The sequence below is a fragment of the Hibiscus syriacus genome, unplaced genomic scaffold, assembly GCF_006381635.1.
Source record: "Hibiscus syriacus cultivar Baekdansim isolate YM2019G1 unplaced genomic scaffold, ASM638163v2 tig00110575_pilon, whole genome shotgun sequence".
In the NCBI taxonomy this organism is placed as follows: domain Eukaryota; kingdom Viridiplantae; phylum Streptophyta; class Magnoliopsida; order Malvales; family Malvaceae; genus Hibiscus; species Hibiscus syriacus.
Genome location: NW_024062786.1, coordinates 280,271 through 298,445, shown reverse-complemented (window position 1 = coordinate 298,445; position 18,175 = coordinate 280,271). Strand labels below are relative to the sequence as shown.

At 36.4% G+C, this 18,175-nt stretch overlaps 2 protein-coding genes and 1 pseudogene across 3 annotated transcripts; 1 reads left to right on the top strand and 2 right to left on the bottom strand.

Moving 5' to 3' along the window:
• The first annotated feature begins 5,012 nt into the window (after window positions 1–5,012).
• On the top strand, window positions 5,013–6,086 carry LOC120133018. The gene is made up of 6 exons (XM_039149684.1): window positions 5,013–5,102; window positions 5,191–5,238; window positions 5,333–5,393; window positions 5,484–5,588; window positions 5,694–5,861; window positions 5,945–6,086. The coding sequence occupies exons 1-6, from the start codon at window positions 5,071–5,073 to the stop codon at window positions 6,029–6,031; spliced, it is 501 nt and encodes a 166-aa protein (XP_039005615.1). The 5' UTR covers window positions 5,013–5,070; the 3' UTR covers window positions 6,032–6,086.
• Window positions 6,087–6,468: 382 nt separating this feature from the next.
• Window positions 6,469–9,913, bottom strand: LOC120133009 (annotated as a pseudogene).
• A 1,500-nt stretch (window positions 9,914–11,413) lies between these two features.
• Window positions 11,414–12,962, bottom strand: LOC120133015 (diacylglycerol O-acyltransferase 3-like). Of its 2 annotated transcripts, XR_005517063.1 has the most exons (3): window positions 12,500–12,962; window positions 11,478–12,287; window positions 11,423–11,441 (listed from the first exon to the last, which is right to left on the bottom strand). XR_005517063.1 is itself a non-coding variant. In XM_039149683.1 (2 exons), the coding sequence occupies exons 1-2, from the start codon at window positions 12,887–12,889 to the stop codon at window positions 11,577–11,579; spliced, it is 1,101 nt and encodes a 366-aa protein (XP_039005614.1). In that variant the 5' UTR covers window positions 12,890–12,962; the 3' UTR covers window positions 11,414–11,576. The 2 variants fall into 2 exon arrangements, 1 of the variants encoding a protein (XP_039005614.1); XM_039149683.1 differs by having other exon boundaries at window positions 11,414–12,287.
• Between the last annotated feature and the right edge of the window lie 5,213 nt (window positions 12,963–18,175).

Here is an 18,175-nt window from a genome sequence, read left to right as displayed (position 1 = left end):
TATATAGTATTTTAGTCTTATAAAATTTACATCATTATCACTTTGGTATTTAAAGATTTTTTTATTTAATTTTGACCTTTATTTTTTCATAAGTATGTTATCCATTTCGTTCTTTAATTATAAAAAGTCACGTGATATTCTAATAATATATCACATGACACGTAATATTTGGATTAAAAATAAGAAAGAAAAGTAAAAGAAAAAATTGAAAACATACTTTTTCAACTTTTAAAGGCTTTTACAAAAGAAAATTTGTTAGATTTGTATAATGTTTGACTTTGTTGATTTTTTCTGTTTGAATTTCTGCTTCAAGACACTTCTGTGTCTTCATGTTATAGCATTGAATAATCGTGTTTTATAAAAATATAATGTGGTTATTGTTTTATTTGTTTTTCAATTTGGTGATGTAAGTTAATATTTTTTTAATTTGAGTTTAAGTAATTATATCGTTATATATATATATTAATGATTAAAAAAATTAAAAAAATATTATTTTATAATCATTTCCGGCTATTTAAAATAAAATTTAAGTATTTTTTTACGGTGATACATTCATTTTCAAGTTACTGGATCATTTTTAAAGGTGTAACAAGTTAGAACATTATTTTTTATTGCATTTAAAACATTTAAAATTATTTTTATTTAACGGGCCGAGGGTAAGCCTGCGAGTTAAATGGACGGGCCGTGGGCCTTATAATTCAAACTCGTTTATAATTGCGGGCTTTTTAAACCACTCCGTTTAAGCCCGCACCGTCAAAACCCGCGGGCTAAACGGATGGGTAGCCCGTATACCCACCTCCACATCTACCACCAATAAGTATGTATGTTATTGTGTCAAACGTGATAACGGCTGCGACTGGATGGTTTGTGTTTCAAAGAGGAAGAATACGACAGATGGAAACTAACAAATTACAGTAGTCCTCATACATATTGTGCACAAGGAATCAATCAGGACCATCCAAACTTGGACTCCAACGTGATTTGTCAAGCCATCATGCCCTTGGTCAAAGAAAGCTCCCACATACCTATTGCAATGCTGCTTTTTGCAATACAATCTCATTATGTGTACTCCATCTCTTATAAAAAAAAATCATGGGATTCATCTTATAACGAACTACCCAGTTGGTTTAATCTGGTTCAAGGACTGAATCCTGAGACAATAGTTGAGTTCGAAACTCGCCATGTCTACCATAATGATCGAGTTCTTTGAGATCGATGCTAATTCCACCGTGTTTTTTGGACTTACTTACAATGCATTAATGCAGTGAAATACTGTAAACCTATTGTCCAAATTGATGGTACATTCTTGTATGAAAAATACAAACAAGTTTTATTATTGGCAGTTGTCCAAGATGATAATCGCAACATTCTTCCCGTTGCATTTGCCCTTGTTGAAGGAGATGATATAGAGTCTTGGGCTTTTTTCTTGAGAAATATACGGTTACATGTTATCACGAGGGAACATATTTGTATCATTTATAACCGACGAGCTGGGATCAAAACAACAATAGACTCTTTGGGTCCAATATGGAAACCCCCACACTTTCTTTATATACTACATATTGCTGCAAACTATCATGACAAATATAAGAAGAATGATGAGCGACAATTAATTATACAATTATATAATGAGTATTTTACATTTTTCCCAATTTCATTTCTCACTCATTTTCATTTTTTTATACTAACTACTTCATTTCGCTTAGGGTAAGAACTCTCATCTCAAACGTTTGAGGTTATGCTTCAAGTATTACGAGGAAAAAATGAACATGGATACAATTAAATCAGTGAAATCAACAAAGAAAAGTGGATAAACGCATACGATGATGGATGTCGATATGGACATATGACAACCAACTTGGCTAAAGTAATCAATTTAACCATAAAGGGGGATCGTCATTTACCATTAAGTGCTTTGGCTAAAACAACATATTTTCGTTTGGGTTAACTTTTTACTAAGCTCGTTGGACAAACTCTTACTCGGATACAAAACAGTTATTTTTATCACCCACAATTAGTAGCAGACCTGCAACAAAAGGTTACAACACCAAATAACATGTCCGTAATAAGCTTTTCTCACCCCCAAGAATTATTTTGGGTAACAGAAATGCCATTACCTCTGTAAGGGATTGAATCTAACTCTTTCAGAGTTAATTTACGAGATATATGTTGTGATTGTGGGTTTTTCTTTCAAGCTTTAAAGTATCCATACCATCTTGCTCATTTTCTTGTCAAGACTATAAGCGTTATGTGGATCCCGTATACCAACTTTCATAAGTACTCAAGGTATATGAATACGAGTTTCCCCCATAGGTAATGACAAAAGACTCAAATGAGGTTCAGACTTGGCTTCCAATTATACAAGATCCAGACTTATTAAAGGAGTCAGATCGTCCAAAATCCACTCGAATTCATTGTGATATGGATATTTGAGAGACATCAAGACAAAACTTAAGATGTGGTCATTGCAGAAACCCCTACCATAATAGGAGAATCTATCAATCTCTTTCATCATCACGTAACCGTTGACCACCACTCATGTAAACATATTTTCTAATGTTTCAACTTATGTTATTTCATTTTCTTTTAGTTTCAATTAAATGTTTAACGTTTATTTCTTACAATCTAACATACAATTAACTTTAACCCTAAACCCTTCTTTAAAAGAACAAACATTCTACCATGCAATCAATTTTAATCCTAAATTTCTTTAAAACCCTAAACCATACATATATAACACCATAAACCACTAAAAACCCCTAAAACCAATTACAAAACCCTAAAAATGCTTTAACATAAAAGCCTAAACCTAAAATTATCAGGCATGGAAGGTGTGTTTCCTACAACGCGCCATTTAAGGGAGGCGCGTTCCCTAGGATGCACAATTCATAATTTATGCGACACACCTTCCCTCTCCTCAGCTAAGGTGCGTATCCTTCTCTCTCCTGAAAAAATGTGTTAAATCGAAAAATATTTAGGAAGGGTGTTTGATAAGTAATACTTTTTAATAAGGTGATTTTTTTGGTCAAAATGCCGAAAACGATGACTGGTATACATATTTATATTTAGATGAGTAAACAGGGTGGTTTCTGTTTTGAAAGCTGACGGAGAGAATATTTCCCTAATTGATTGAGTTTCATGGAGATTAAAAGTCTTGCATGAGCTAAGACATTGTATCTCATTTCATAAGATCCCACGCTTTCGGTTAAGATTTTAAAATCCTTAAGATCTAATAAATGAAGGAGAATACACAGTATGAATAAAACAAAATCAAAAACAAGAAAAAGTTTTGATTTTGGGAAGGGAAATTAGTTCCTCCCAATGCCTATAGGGAGAAAGAAAGCAATACAATTTACAAGATCAATAGTGTCGTTTGCTTTGTACAAATTAGCCTTTTATGTTACTGGCAGAACATGGCACCTTGGAAGCACTAATCCCAAGTTCATCGTTAAATAAATAAATGAAGGGCAAAAGCTCAAAATTTTCTTTAACGGTAACGTATCTTAGCTTAGATTGTCTGAAATGGACTTGACCAGTCAAAGAGGAACCAACCAGTAACAGTTCTCTGCCAGCTGAGATGTTCAAACCAGTGGACTCGGTTATGGTGAACTCACTGCCACTGCCCTTTGGAACTTGAAACTTAGGGTTTGAGCGTTTAACCCTTAGATAAACCCTCAAAGAAGGGAATGAAATCCCAGAGTAGAACACGAGAGACTCTAAATTACTGTAATAAATAAACAGTTCAGTGAATATTTTTCAAAAAGACAAGGTATCCAATGACCAAACACACTGTTTTTTCCTTTGTTTTGGTGACTTTCAATATTCACGCTCCGCGTGCATGGATCTGCCTTTAACTTTTCCAAAGAGATTGTTAGCTTTGGTTGATGTTTATGTTACCTTAACTTCACCAAAATCTTTTTTAGATTTGCATTCATTATGTTTGTCTCATGAACAAACAGGAGCGACAACCTAATTCAACATCTCTGTTAAGCTCTGTTCTGTTCTGTTGTGTCTTTTATTTTTTTTACCTTTTGGACCCCAAAAATAAGACGTTCGTTAGTGTTTAGAGATTAAGAGAGAAGGGTTTTACAAGAACAACTCCATTGACAGATATGAAAGTGAATTAAAAGAACATGCATGAGGGAGAGTTCTTGCTTTGACAATGGCCAATGACTTTCATTTTGCATCATGACCATTGTAGGGCTGACTTCTACAAAACACAGAGATAAAATCAAATATTAGATAGAGTAATCTATTAAGTATTTAGATTTATGAGAGAGATAAATGTTGGCTAAAGAGATTATTTTTGCATTCTACTCCAAAAAAGTTGCGATAAAATTGTTTAACTATCTTGTTATCTGAGATAGATTATGAACAAACACCATTCATTCACATGAATTAATGAGGTAAAAAGTGGATCCTTTGTATCTATATATATGAACTAAACTTTCACTCAATATTCCTAATAGATACGGGACCATTACTGAAATGTGTCCCCTCCATCCCAAACAATTATGGCCCCTCCAATTAGCAAACATGTCCGTACATTCAAATTGACCCTTTCCTACTTTTTATCACTCTCATTGGATCATTAGATTCTACTTTAGGAACGATTTGTTAAATATTTAATTCAGTTTCATTAATGTGCGACTCTATTTAGAGTTATAATAGGTCATTGAATCATCTCTATGATTAAAATGAATGCTATTCTAATTAAATATTTTAAATATGAGTAATCGTGTTTATAGGATAAATTTATATTATTAATGATTAAAAATATTAAACACTATCTTATAAGGATTATTAAAAAAATATTTTGAACTATTCTCATTAAGCTTAAAGGTGCCTTGTAGGGTTGGGCCTATTAACTTGATAGCTATATAAATGGGCCAATGTATTTCTATACACCATGAGCATAGAGTTCAATGGCCCAATGTTGCAACCTCTTTTACTCCTTTAAAAATATCATTCATTCGAACTTTTCATCGAACAAGTAGCGAGCGAACTTTGCCCAAAAAAAAAAAATATCCACGCCGCCTATAAGCAAGGCCGTCAAAAGTAACATTCAAGATGCCTTCCCTTTCTCAACGCCAACCGTTATCGTCTGATTCTTATTCTTTTCTCATTATATATGTGGTAGAAATTTTGAGTCATTTGATTTACCACTTTTTGTTTTTTGGGTCCTGACAGTTGCTATGAAGGGGAACAGTTTGTTCATGTGCTTAAATCAATCCAAAGGTAAATGAACTCAAATCAACTTATCGATGATTAAGAAAACAACCCTTTTTCGCAATTCAACTACTTGATAACTCTAACTACTTTCAATGAACAGAGGGATAGAGTCAGCGAGAGTATTGACCGGAAACTCCTTGCCTGAGAAAGTGTGGCTTAAGGTTTGATGTCTTGCCCAATGCTTTATTGAATTTGATTTGATTAATCTCGTGGGTTTATTATTGATCTGATTGTAGTATTTGTGGCATTAGCAACAATTTGCAATTGGTGTTAATGATGTAACCCGTGTACCTGAACGGATGGCACACATCTCCGACGAGGGATGCACTGCCCCATCTCCTTGTGTTAAGCTTCAGGTTGGCCAACCTGTTTTTACCTCTGGTGTTTGAAGTAATCTCTCGTGTTTTAATAACAAGCTTTAGTTAGTTTGTTTATTTGCTATATGTTTGTTGCGTTGATAGGCTATTTTGTTAGCTGGTGATTGCAATCCAATGTGGCTGACGAAGCACCTACCCATGTTGGCTAAATCCAGAAAGGTGCCATTGATCATTGTTGGAGATGATAAAAAGGGTTCCTTAAGATTGGGTGAGCTTGTAAAGCTAAAAACAGCAATTGCAATTGGAGTAAATGTAAGGAGTCTGGGATTTGCAGATTGTTCTTATATCATTTGGGTGGGTATTGACAATGTGCTGAATTATTTGTCTTTTTTTAGGCTCGAGGAAGTGCTATCAATCGAATAACGGAAGGAGTTCTTGATGGTAATAAACCGAATCGAGGAGCAGTGCTTCAAGTTGAATGACTTGCCTGTTGTTTTGTTAGCTGATTGATTATAGCAAATACAAAATGATTTCTGTTATCTGAGAGTTAAGTTGTTTTCCATCACATTTCCAAATATGAATATGAAAATATGATCTTCACCTTCTTTACTCTCTTGTTCTTTCTTTATTCTTCCTCTTGGAACAGCAGCTCTCTTTCCTCCTTTCCATAGGTTTGTTTCTGGATATGTTACGGATTTGTTTGTTCGTGTTCAAATTGACCCGGTTTTCATGCAAGAAAAAAAATTGCTCGCTACCAAAGCATTTTCAGCTAATAATGTGAATAATGATGAACTTTATAGTTACTATCAAGTATAGTTGTTTATTTGAAGCTTAAAAGAGGGAGAGAGAACAAGAAAATGAATTTTTTTTAATAAAAAGCAACTCCCTTAGAGGAATTTTAACCATGGGGAAAGCGTTAAACATCTCTTAGACTGGTTCTGGTAGCATTGCGTTCAAACTCCGAATCCAATCACAGAAGCTGGGATCGTCAAAATGAATGAAACTGTTTTTCAGTTTCGTCCTTTGTTCTGTTGTAAGGGTTTGAAGCTGTGGAAATCTTGCCTCCTGCACAAGTTTTCACGCCATAGTTAATTGTTCTCTGAATACATTTACTTTTCAGTAAAATACAGATTATGACTAAAACCCAAAAGGCTTTGCCTTTATTTTTTTTTCTTAACTGCTCGTAAGGTGGATCCTTGTGCGCTGGTAACCGAGAAACAAAATATCGAGCCTGAGAGCTCCCCTCCTGCAACAAAACCTCATCATCTTTTCCTTTGGTGGTTAAGAAGAAGAACAAAAAGAAAAGTTGGAACAAATCAAGAGGGAAAAAACCTTAAACACAAGGATTTGAGAAGCTGTAAATCATAACTCCGTGAGCTCTTCAGCCAATGTTCTACAAGCTGCCAAAGCTGCAGCACTTCTTGCTTCATCAGCTGCAAGTTCAGCACCCTGAACCAGCAGTTGAGAGGAAGATGCTCACAATTGTCCCAGAAATAAATAAATAAACAAACAAATGTAGAACACTGAAAACGTAAATGCAGACCATCCAGGGTCAGATTGTCACAGGGTATGCATCTATATAATTTACAAAGTGATTATAATATAGACATCAGACATGTTAGATGGATGAAACAGCTATGATCGTATTTACTTTCTGCATTTAGTAGCTTCACACTAGAAAGCTTTTTTTCTTCTTCTTCCAAGTTTCTATTAGAGCGGGCCAGCATGTTTTTTTCAACAGTTCGGATATTACAAAAAGAAACGTAATTCTGAACAATAACAAAGCATGACTCTATTCATGAGTGGCATAGGAAGAAATGCCTAAAGGTCTTAGCTTGGCACTAGCTTTCAGACTCTATGTAAAGTCTTCGATCTCGTGTTCAGTCACACTTTGAAAACAGGACGACATACAGAACAAACATGCATGCCAGGATCCACGGTCAAAGATGAACAAAATAGAAGCAAATATTGCAGATATACAAGACAGCTAAAACATGGTTTAATTTACATACCAGCCAAATGAAGACATCTGTACCATGGTCTAGAACAACCGCTGTATCAGACTGTATAACAAGATCATAAGCTGGCAATTCTTCAAATGTGCCTCCTTCCTGATGCATCAGACAGTGAGGGGCAACCATGAGAAGTGAAAGATCAAGGGACGCATTCAAAAACAAATTTCGTAATACAGATCTCTCATCCTCATGTCCAACTATATTTCCCAACAATGGTCCCCGCCTAAGATGGAACAGAATCTCTGGTAGTAGAGAGATTTCCTTTGGGAACCAATGAAGCTTTGACTTCGGCGCTTGAGAGCTAAATTTTAGAGCAATGTCTTTAACTCTTTCATCTATTGTTGTACGCATATCAATTGCATCGGAATAGCTTTTTGCTCCCAAGAGAGTCCTCTTGGCAATTAGGACAGCAGCCACCCCATCTTCAACACTTTGAAGAAACTCTGGAACACTATCAACAGTTGGCAATCTGATAGTTACCACTCTAGTTATATCTGCTTGATAAACATTTGTGTAATGAAAAAAAACTGGAAAAAACGAAATCACTCTTGATGTTATGCTTATTCTCCATCAATATCGAGAAGCATTGTGTTTCTTCAACACTCGCCATTTGAATACAGAGAGAAATATCATTCTTAAAGGTTTCATGGGTATCTATACGAGCCTCTTCACCAGGACCCACAACCTGAGTAATAAGAATATCATCAGAACAGCGTATCTCCAACAAACCATGGGAACCAGCAGCCCTGACAGATGCCCTTTGTAAGTTCATACCAAAGGTTTCACTGAAATCATCATGAAGAACAAAAACACCCCCTGAAGCTTTCGCAAGAGGCAGCAGCACAGGAACCCTTACAGGGCAAGTTCCAGCACAGAGAATGTCAACCACTGTGTTTTGTTGATGAGCCTCACGACCAAGATGCTCCATCCATTTTAGTGCACTATTTTCCTTATGAGGATAATTAGGGTGAGTATAAGAATAAGGGACAGATCCAGGGCCATAAGTGTTTGGTCTACCAGCGCATACAATGATTCTGCTGCTAACACCTGGCCTTTTAACTACACCTCGAGAAAAATCTGCAAATGGCCCTTGAATAATAGCCAGAGCAACCTTAACCGCAGCACCCAGCACCTATCTCTTGATGCTTCTGGAACAGTCAACTTGTATGGCCTCAATGACGAGAATATCAGGTGTGCCACCTCTATTGAAGCATGCATTGGAGACAAGTTTACACCTGTTCCGTAAATCAATGCTTTCAACGTCTCCTGATTTGGTGAAGAGCCACCTGGAATCACATCAGCTGACGCAATGGATTCCTCTGAAAAGTCATAGACTGATACTGTGCGACAACGAATCAACAAATGCATGCAGGGAGCTCTGTAAATGCTGAAGGTGTGGCTCATCTAAACATTCACCAATGACAAGAACAACCATCACAGAAGTTATCAAATCAGTAACTGGAACAAAATATGGTCTCTTATTCCTGGTTGAATGAAATCAACCAAAGGTGATGACAACTCAGGAAAATGACGAAGCTCTACCTTGCTCAATGCTATGTATTCACCTTCACTTCCATTTAGATTCCCGCAGATTACACACTGCCATTGCCCTGAGCCAATTAGTATGTTAGAATATAGATTTGAATATGCTCCACAGTCAAGGCATCGATGAGAATCCCGTTGTACTACTTGGGGACCTGGTAAAGTCTCCCTCCCGGGAGACACCAATACTCCAAAACCTAAACTAAGTACATTGGCTTGTTTCTTGTGTTTGAGCACCTGACACAAAATAAATGGAAGAGTACAAATCAATTATAGATAGAAATAGAGCATATAACTGCAGAGATTAACAGGCTGTAAAATTCAATAACATGTACATAATCATAAAATCAACATTATGAGCAGAGAAAAAGAGATACCTTATGAGCAGAGAATAAAACGCATGGCGACTTTCCATTGGGCACAGGTTCCTATTCAGCACTGGGAAGTTGTTGTACCTCCACCGACCCATTCGAAAAATATGGTGGTGAAAATGTGGGTAAATATGAGCCAGATGAGACATCAATTTGCTGAGGAGTTGCAGGAGAGGTTCGGAAAGGCATAGCAGCAGGCCGAACCGGTGATGTGAATACAGGAGGGGCAGGGGGAGTACTCAGATGGCGAACAGAGCTTCCTGTTTTGACCCCATTCGCAGGTGAAAGCATAGTTGGATATTTTATTGAAGAGGAAGGGACCTGATCTTGTTGTAAATTAGGCAGAGGAAATGTAGGTGCTCCAGGGGAGATTGTGGGAGGAGCAGGAGCAATTAGACTTTTGTCAGGTTTAGACGAAAGAGGATCCATTATTGCAATTGAAGATTGCACTTAATTGAATACAATGCCAATCGAATTCCACCTCTTGGAAAGAATCAAACGTGCAGGATTAAAGCGTTTGCGAATAACTCACCAGCAAAAGCCGAAAGAAAACCTTAAAACCCCATAAACAAACAAAGAACAAGATTGGATTTTGAAGGAAACACGACTCAAGATATCCACATTAAATGCAAGAATTGGATCGAGATTCAAGAATGCTCCAAAAACTCACCACAATTCACCTCACGAGATAAAAGAAATAAAAAAAATGGGAATTTGATCACTTGGCTCTCTATCTTCACCTCAATCCAAGCTTCGATAAAATCCCTTCTTTCAAATTCCAACCTAAATCAAAATTAAAAAAACTTGCAAAATGCTTTATACGGAATGAATAGGTAATTTCTTCGACATTGTTGCATGTTGGATTTTGTTTTGTGCAGGGATTTCTGCTAATAAATATTTACTTGTCTGCTTAAAGATAATTGTTGCCACCATCTTTAATGATAGCATTTATGAATAGGTGATTTCTTTGACACTGCTGTCTGCCTAAATATTATTTTTGTTCATGTAGAAAGAGAGTACTATGCTCCAAGTCTATTGCTCATTTAAACTGATTTCAGAAACTAATCAAGCAACTAAATAGTCTTTTGTATGATGTTTTTCAATAACCTAAGATAGTATCTATTGAAAATTTACAGCACATTCTTAATCAATTGATTGATACATTTTGTAAATATAAATTGTAAATTGATTAATATATTTCGTAGATATAAAATGTGTTCTAACATAAAAAATTAGCTGACCTTATTCCCATATGCAATGGGGTAATGGGGAGGTAGAGTAGTAGACTGCCCCCAACGCTAGGTTGAGAGCAACTTCCGTGGAAGACTTCAGGCAACTACCATATGTTCTAACATAAATATTTCAAAGAAAATATTTCTAAATGTAGATACAAAATGTTCCAACTTAAATACACTAAAAAATACTTTTAATATAATATTTGTTCAAAGATTTTAACCGTTTGACATTAAATGCTTATATCCCTAATATTTATAGTGTTTAAATTCACTCATACCACTATTATTCACAGTGCTCAAATTTGAGATTTATCAATAATTCTTTTACTACAAATAATATCAATATTTCTTTTGCTACTGAATTTACTTGACTTGAAAAAAAACAATTTTTTACGACTAAAACCATTTAATGGATTAGTTCTTTGTTATGTTTTGAATGTTCAACGGAAGAAAAGTCTTGTGTAATGTTTGGTTTTATGTTTTAAACGTGCAGCTAAATAAAGTTTTCGTGTCATGTTTCAAGTGTGCACTTTTCTTTTGTTACTGAGTGGCCAAAAGAATCCGTGTATCGAGTAGGTCTTTGTCCTCTAAACAGGTTCTCCATGAAATATAATATCAGAACCAGGGAGGAGACGGGACGAGGATAACCGATCAGGAGAACGGAAAGAAAGAAATGATGCCGTTGTTGGCACAATATTCATAGAACAAACTAAAAATCTCAAGCTGCATTTGACATTACTGCTTAAAACTGAAAGATGAAAGCATTTTTACATTTTTCAACTAGATCCTATAGCACATAAACTATAGTTCCTCTTCACACTAATCCATAACAATAATAATCAAAGAATGAAACAAAATGAAGACTCAAGATGAGAGCATCAAGCATTCATCATCTATGTCCTTGCCCAAAAGATTTGCCACTATCAAATCAACATCTTGCAACCCAACACCAGTGCATGTAGGATTGATCCCAAGCCTAACAGAGGCTTCATTGATTCTTGAAGCAGTTTCGCTTTGGTTGTTCGAGACCCTCACATTTGGAGCGGTCCTGCACTTCCCCATGCATTTGCAGGCAACAACGGTGCCTTCTGCACCCACCTTCTTTTCAAACTCTTCTAACAATGCAGGAGCTCCCAGCTTCTTGCACTTTCCACCCATGCAAACTTCAATCTTCTTGGTTGATGATGTCCCTTCCAAGCCATTTGAGCTGCTGCTGCTGCAACATTCACCATCGAAACCGATACAAGGAACTCGAACTTGAATCTGGGGGATCAAATCCGAGTTTTCGAGCTCCAAAAGAGAGCTAGCTTGTGTTGAATCCTCTGCCACCGTTGGTGCTTCTGTTGGTGGCCCTATCTCGAGGGATGGTTTCAAAGCATTGTTTCTCAGGGCTTTCATATCAACTACCTCCCCACATTCGCTTTCACTTGACTCAGAGGAAGAAGAAGATGACGATGACTCTGATTTCACCAAAGCTGCTTTGAGCTGAGCTCGTTCCTCTTTCAATTTTCTCTTTAATACCTTTTGTTCTGATTTCAACTTTTGCAGTTGTGCCAACAAAACATCACTTGCTTCCTGGAAAAAACAGAACAACATTTAAGGTTTCGAATTCAATCCAATATTATCAAAAAGCCTAATTCAATTTGTTAAACAACTTTCATACAAAGGATCAGAGTTCAGTTAAAGTCAATTAAAGAGGAAGTAAATTGTTTTATCAGGTCAAGAACCAGATCTAACCGATAACAAAAACAGAAGTAGAAACCGGAACGGAAAATTAATCTCTTTACCTGAATCATCGTCACCTTAACTTCAGCGGCCAATCCGATCCTAATATCCTCACCGGAAGCAATCTCTGGAAGCATGGACAAGTCCTTGGACAATCTCTTCATAAGCTTCAACTTCTTCTTGACTCTCCTGATATCGGAGTTTTTTCCCTTGTCTTTCTTCGTGGCGGCGCCTCCACCACAACCACCACTCCTCGGCGACACATAATACTCGACATGCCCTGAATCAAAAAACTGGAAACTCAATCTCCTGCAAGATTTGTCCCTCGGCCTAACCGAAATCCTAGAACCTCCAACACCAAGATTCAACTCTCCGGTAAACCGTCGGCCGAAATCAAACCTTGCCGCCGGCAGCCTTGAAACCGTCCTGCAAGAAATGACAGAGGTCTCCATGGCGTGAATCCTATGGTATTGATTTCCGTTTAGCTTTGAAAAGAATATGGGATTGAATTGAAGGAAAAGCGATTTCATATATTGAAATATACGTTCCTTCAACGGTTTCGGTTTCTTGGAAGGGAAGAGAGTTGTATACGTGTCACGCTATTAACGGTTGGATTAAATCTAAATGTGACGTGTCAGTGTTATTGCGCTCGGCGGTGGCGCGCTCGTGAGGAATTCGGTTTGCCACGCTCTACGTACACTTTTACATGCGTTTCTTTTGAATATCAGCGGTTCGATGAGCTCATACGATTAAATACGGTTTAGATTTTACCACATCATCGTTGCTTTTCTGCTGAGTGGCAGGACAGTTGTCTCTTTTTCATGCAGGCGTAACCGAGCACCTCGTGTCCTTATTGAGAAATAAAAAATTCCCTGAAAAATAGTAAAAAGAGACGGCCAAGGAAACCTGGCGGCGATTTTTTGGAGGAATATCCGGGTATGTTCAATTATGACTAAGATTAATTTTAAATAATTACTACTAATCAATTTCTAATAAAGTCTGAAATAATTTAGTACTACTCAATTTCTAAAATGGTTTATATAATAAACAAGTATTTAAAATATATTATTTTTATTTAAGTATTTAAAATATTTAATTTTTATTTAGATATTTAAAGTATTTTTAATTAAAATAAATATGTAAAATTATTATTTTATCAAAATAAGTACTTAAAATATTTTTTTAATTAAAATATATATATATATATAATGTTCAATTTTTTCATCTAAACAATTATACCAAGACTTATGTTTAGAGTTTTCCCTCTTAAATTAAAATGTTTTAATTTTTCCCTTTTTACCATTTTTCCATCTAAATTCATTTTAATTTAAATTATATTTCCTTATTTATTTGTTTTCATTCACTTGCTTTTCATTTCCTTCTTATTTTGCATTTTGGTAACTTCCCGTAACTTCCTCCATTTTCTCTCATTGTTCTCCCAAACAAGCTGATCAATTCTTTCTTTTTTTCTTCTTGATTTCTAAATTCACTCATCTTAATTTTGATTTTAATTCTCAAGTTTCTCTTCTCTTCTTGTTTTAAAGGTTGATCATAATGGAGTTCCATTGATGATCTCAATTTCAATATAGTTTTCAGCAAGGTAAGGATTTTTTTTCTTTGGTTTTCATTCAAGCTTTGAGGGCAAATGACTAAGTGTTAATGATTCTATTGAATTGATGATTAATTGAAAGGATTTCTAAGATTTTAATTGATTTTTGGAGCCATTAATATGCTGATTTCTTGAATTTATTTTGAGATTTTCTTAATGAAAATAAGTTGTTTTGGAGTGATTATAATCATATTAAATCAGTTTTTCAATTGCAAATGATTTGTATATTGATTTCTTGAAAACAATGTTAATTTTCGGTATTTTTGGGAATCCGAGAATTTAGGTTTGTAGATGTTGTTTTGTGTGGTTCTACCTGAGTTAGATGTTGATTATAGTTTTTGTTTATCAATTTTTAGTGTGGAGATTCGTGCGTTTCGGTTTGGAGCTTCCAAAGTGACGTTTCAGTAATGTTTTCGGCGTTTGCATTCTGTTTTGGAAACAGAGGATTCTGCTTTGTTTTAGATTAGATTTTGATGTGTTCATTTGTTTTTGCAAGGTTCTTCTTGTGTTGTTGGTTGAGGAAACTTGGTGTTTTGAGTTTGGTGAACGTTGAGGTAGTGTTTGGAAGCGTTTTCGGTTTCCGAACAACAAGGTGAGTGGCTCTCATTCTTAGGAAATGAACATGATTAAAGGTTGAGGTTTGTGTAGTGTTTCATTTGTTAATTCATATATATATATATATATATATATATATATATATATATATTGTGTTATTTGGTTAATTATGATGATGGAATATGAATTGTGTTGATTTACATACAATGACACTTATATTGGAAATGAGAATGTGAGTTGTGAATGTGATGTGTTGCGAATGATGCATAGGATTTTGGAAATGGTTTTGTGAATATATATATATATATATATATTGAATGTGAATTGGATGAGCTTAACTTTCTCACTGCCCAAATATGCGGGTTGATCATGACAACCAAATCCGTAAGTGTGTTCCAAAGTGTATTTGAATCAATATATGAAAACTATGCATCATTGACAACCACTATTGGTTAATTGAATTAATTGGCTATTTTTCTTAAAAGGACCTTTGGATATGAAAAGTATGCATAGGAAATAGTACTTTATGTGTTTTTTATTAGAATGTGATTCGGGATTATACGGGGTTCAGATGGTTCGTTGAGCTTTGCTCCAAGAAGATATGGGGTAAGGTTGGGCGTTGAGTTTACTCCGTAATTCATGATTTTGGATCTATCTGAGTCCTTAAGTAAAATGAGAGTTGTATGGAGTTCGTTTATCCTATGAGTGAGTTGTGTTTCGAACAAAAGCCATTGATCTTAAAATAGAAAGATGTGTGTAATTGTGTGACTTATCAAGGAAGGTATTTGTGCATATGTGCTTGTGATTGCTTTTGAACTATATGGTCATTTGATGTTTGTTTAATCTGGAAATCAAATGATTTGGAAAATATTATCTAATAATTCAAGTATGAGGTGTAGAATTATATGTGTGGAGTAAGGAACAAGTTACGTGTTAACATATAGGATTGATCTTTATCTTGTTATGTGCATTGCTTTGAATGTTAGTCGTTCACTGGGCTTTATAAACTCACACTTGTTGTTAACATTTTTTAGAGGATTAGAGGCGAGGAGCTTGGAATATATGTGATCAAGTAAGGCTAATGCATACAGATTTAACACCATAGAGGTCAAGAAGGGTCAAAAAAAGAAGGGGTTGATGTTCGTTGACATCAACATTGCTGGCCAGAAATTGAGTGCACTAGTGGACACAGGTGCCTCAGAGTTGTTCATGTCTGAACAAGTTGCCAAGAAACTTGGCCTTCATGTGGAGAAAACAAGTGGTTTTATCAAAATTGTTAACGCCGAAGAAGTTCCAATTGCGGGGGTCGCGAAGGGAATTGAGTTAACCATTGGAGGTTGGTCCAGCAGGGAAGCCATCAAGGTGATTCCTCTTGATGACTTTGACTTTGTGCTTGGGTTGAGTTTCTTGGACCGAATCAATGTTTTCCCTGCTCCTTTTGTCGATTGTTTGTGCATCCTAGATCCAAAGTAGCAGTGCATTGTTCTAGTGAACCGAGAGTCCAGAGTAGGGGCAAAAGTTCTGTCATCAATTCAATTCTCTAAGGCAATGCGTAAAAAGGAGCCGACCTTCTTGGTTATCTTGGTGTATGAGGAGACAACCACAATCAAGAAAGTTTCTGACGTGGTGAGTCACATTTTGGCAGTATTCAAATATGTGATGTCTGTCGAGTTACCTAAGAAGAGGGAGGTAGATCACAAGATTCAGTTTGTGTCGAAATCGGAGCCACCCGCTCGAGCCCCTTTCCGAATGGATCTGCTAGAGTTAGAGAAGATGCGTAGATAGTTGAAAGATCTCCTTTATGTTGGATACATACGACCATCCAAGTCCCCCTATGATGCACCGATGTTGTTTCAAAAGAAGCATGATGGTTCTTTGTGGATGTGCATCGATTACCGGGCTTTAAATAAACTCACGGTGAAGAACAAGTACCCAATTTCTCTCATTACGGACTTGTTTGATCATCTTGGTGATGCAAGGTGGTTCACCAAGTTAGATTTATGATCAGACTATTACCAAGTCAGGATAACCGAGGGAGATGATCTGAAGACAGCCTGTGTGACTGAGTACGATTCCTATGAGTACCTTGTGATGCCTTTTGGCCTCACGAATGCTCCTGTCACTTTCTGCACCTTGATGAACAAGGTGTTGCAACTCTTTTTGGGTCAGTTCGTTGTAGTTTACCTCGAAGACATCGTTATATATAGCAAGACGTTGGAGGAGCGTGTTGAACACTTAAAGCAAGTTCTCTTAGTTTTGTGAGAGAATGAGCTCTTTTTTAAAGAAGATAAGTGTTTTTTTACAAAAAAAAAGAGGTTTCCTTCCTTGGCCACATTATTGGAGGTGGCAAGATCTGGATGGATATGGACAATATTTGAGCCATTGACGAATGGGAGGTGTCAACCAAGGTGATGGAGCTGAGGTCATTCATGGGATTGACCAACTATTATTGGAGGTTTGTCAGGGGTTACTCAAAAATCACTGTCCCATTGACCGAGTTATTGAAGAAAAATAAGGCGTGGGATTGGGGCCCAAAGTGTCAAAGTGACTTTGACGAAATCAAGCTTGCTATGGTAAGCGAGCCAGTTTTGGTGTTGAAATATCACACCAAGCCATTTGAGGTATTCACCGATGCATCCAACGTTGCCATTGGTGGGGTCTTGATGCAAGAAGGACATCCGATTTCTTATGAAAGTCGGAAGCTCAATGAGTCCGAGAGGAGATACATGGTCCATGAGAAAGACATGACTATCGTTGTGCACTGTTTACGCATATGACAATATTATTTTCTTAGGTCCAAGTTTGTGGTGTTTGCAGACAATGTTGCCAATAATTACTTCTTAACCTAGAAGAAGTTATCACCGAAGCAGGCTCGTTGGAAAGAGAAAGTGAATTCTGTGGTTGATGCCTTAAGCCGAAGGTATGACATAGAGCTTGTGAGTCTACCGATGGGACGGATACGTGAGCGCATCAATGAGGGGTTGTCATATGATCCGATGGCTACTTCAATGAGCGCATCAATGTGAGTTTCACTCGAAAGTTTTGGCTTGATGAAGGCTTGTTGTATGCTCAAGGAAACCGTCTCTATGTTCCACAATTTGAAGGATTGTGAAATAAGCTCATGAAAGAATGCCATGATTCCAAGTGGGCGGGGCATCTGGGGTTCCACCGGACTTTGGCCTTGATAGCATAACATTATTATTGGCCGCACATGGGCAGTGATGTTGAGGCCTATATGAAGACTTATCTTGTGTGCCAGCACAATGTAGAGCAGAGGAGACCAGCTGGGTTGTTGTAGCCTCTGTCAATCCTCGAAGGACCATGAGAAAGTCTTTCCATGGATTTCATTGTCAGTTTGTAACATCCTCAACACCAGGTTAATGACTAAAGTGTAAAACTTTAGAATTTATTGGATAAAGTATATAAATTGAATAGTTCAGGAATTTATATTGAAAAATTTTGTGTAGGACTAAATAGCAAAGAATGATGAATGGAAGGGTAAAATGTTCATTTGACTTAGAGATGAATTAAAAATATATTGTGGTAAGGATATATACACGTGGAATTGAAGAAT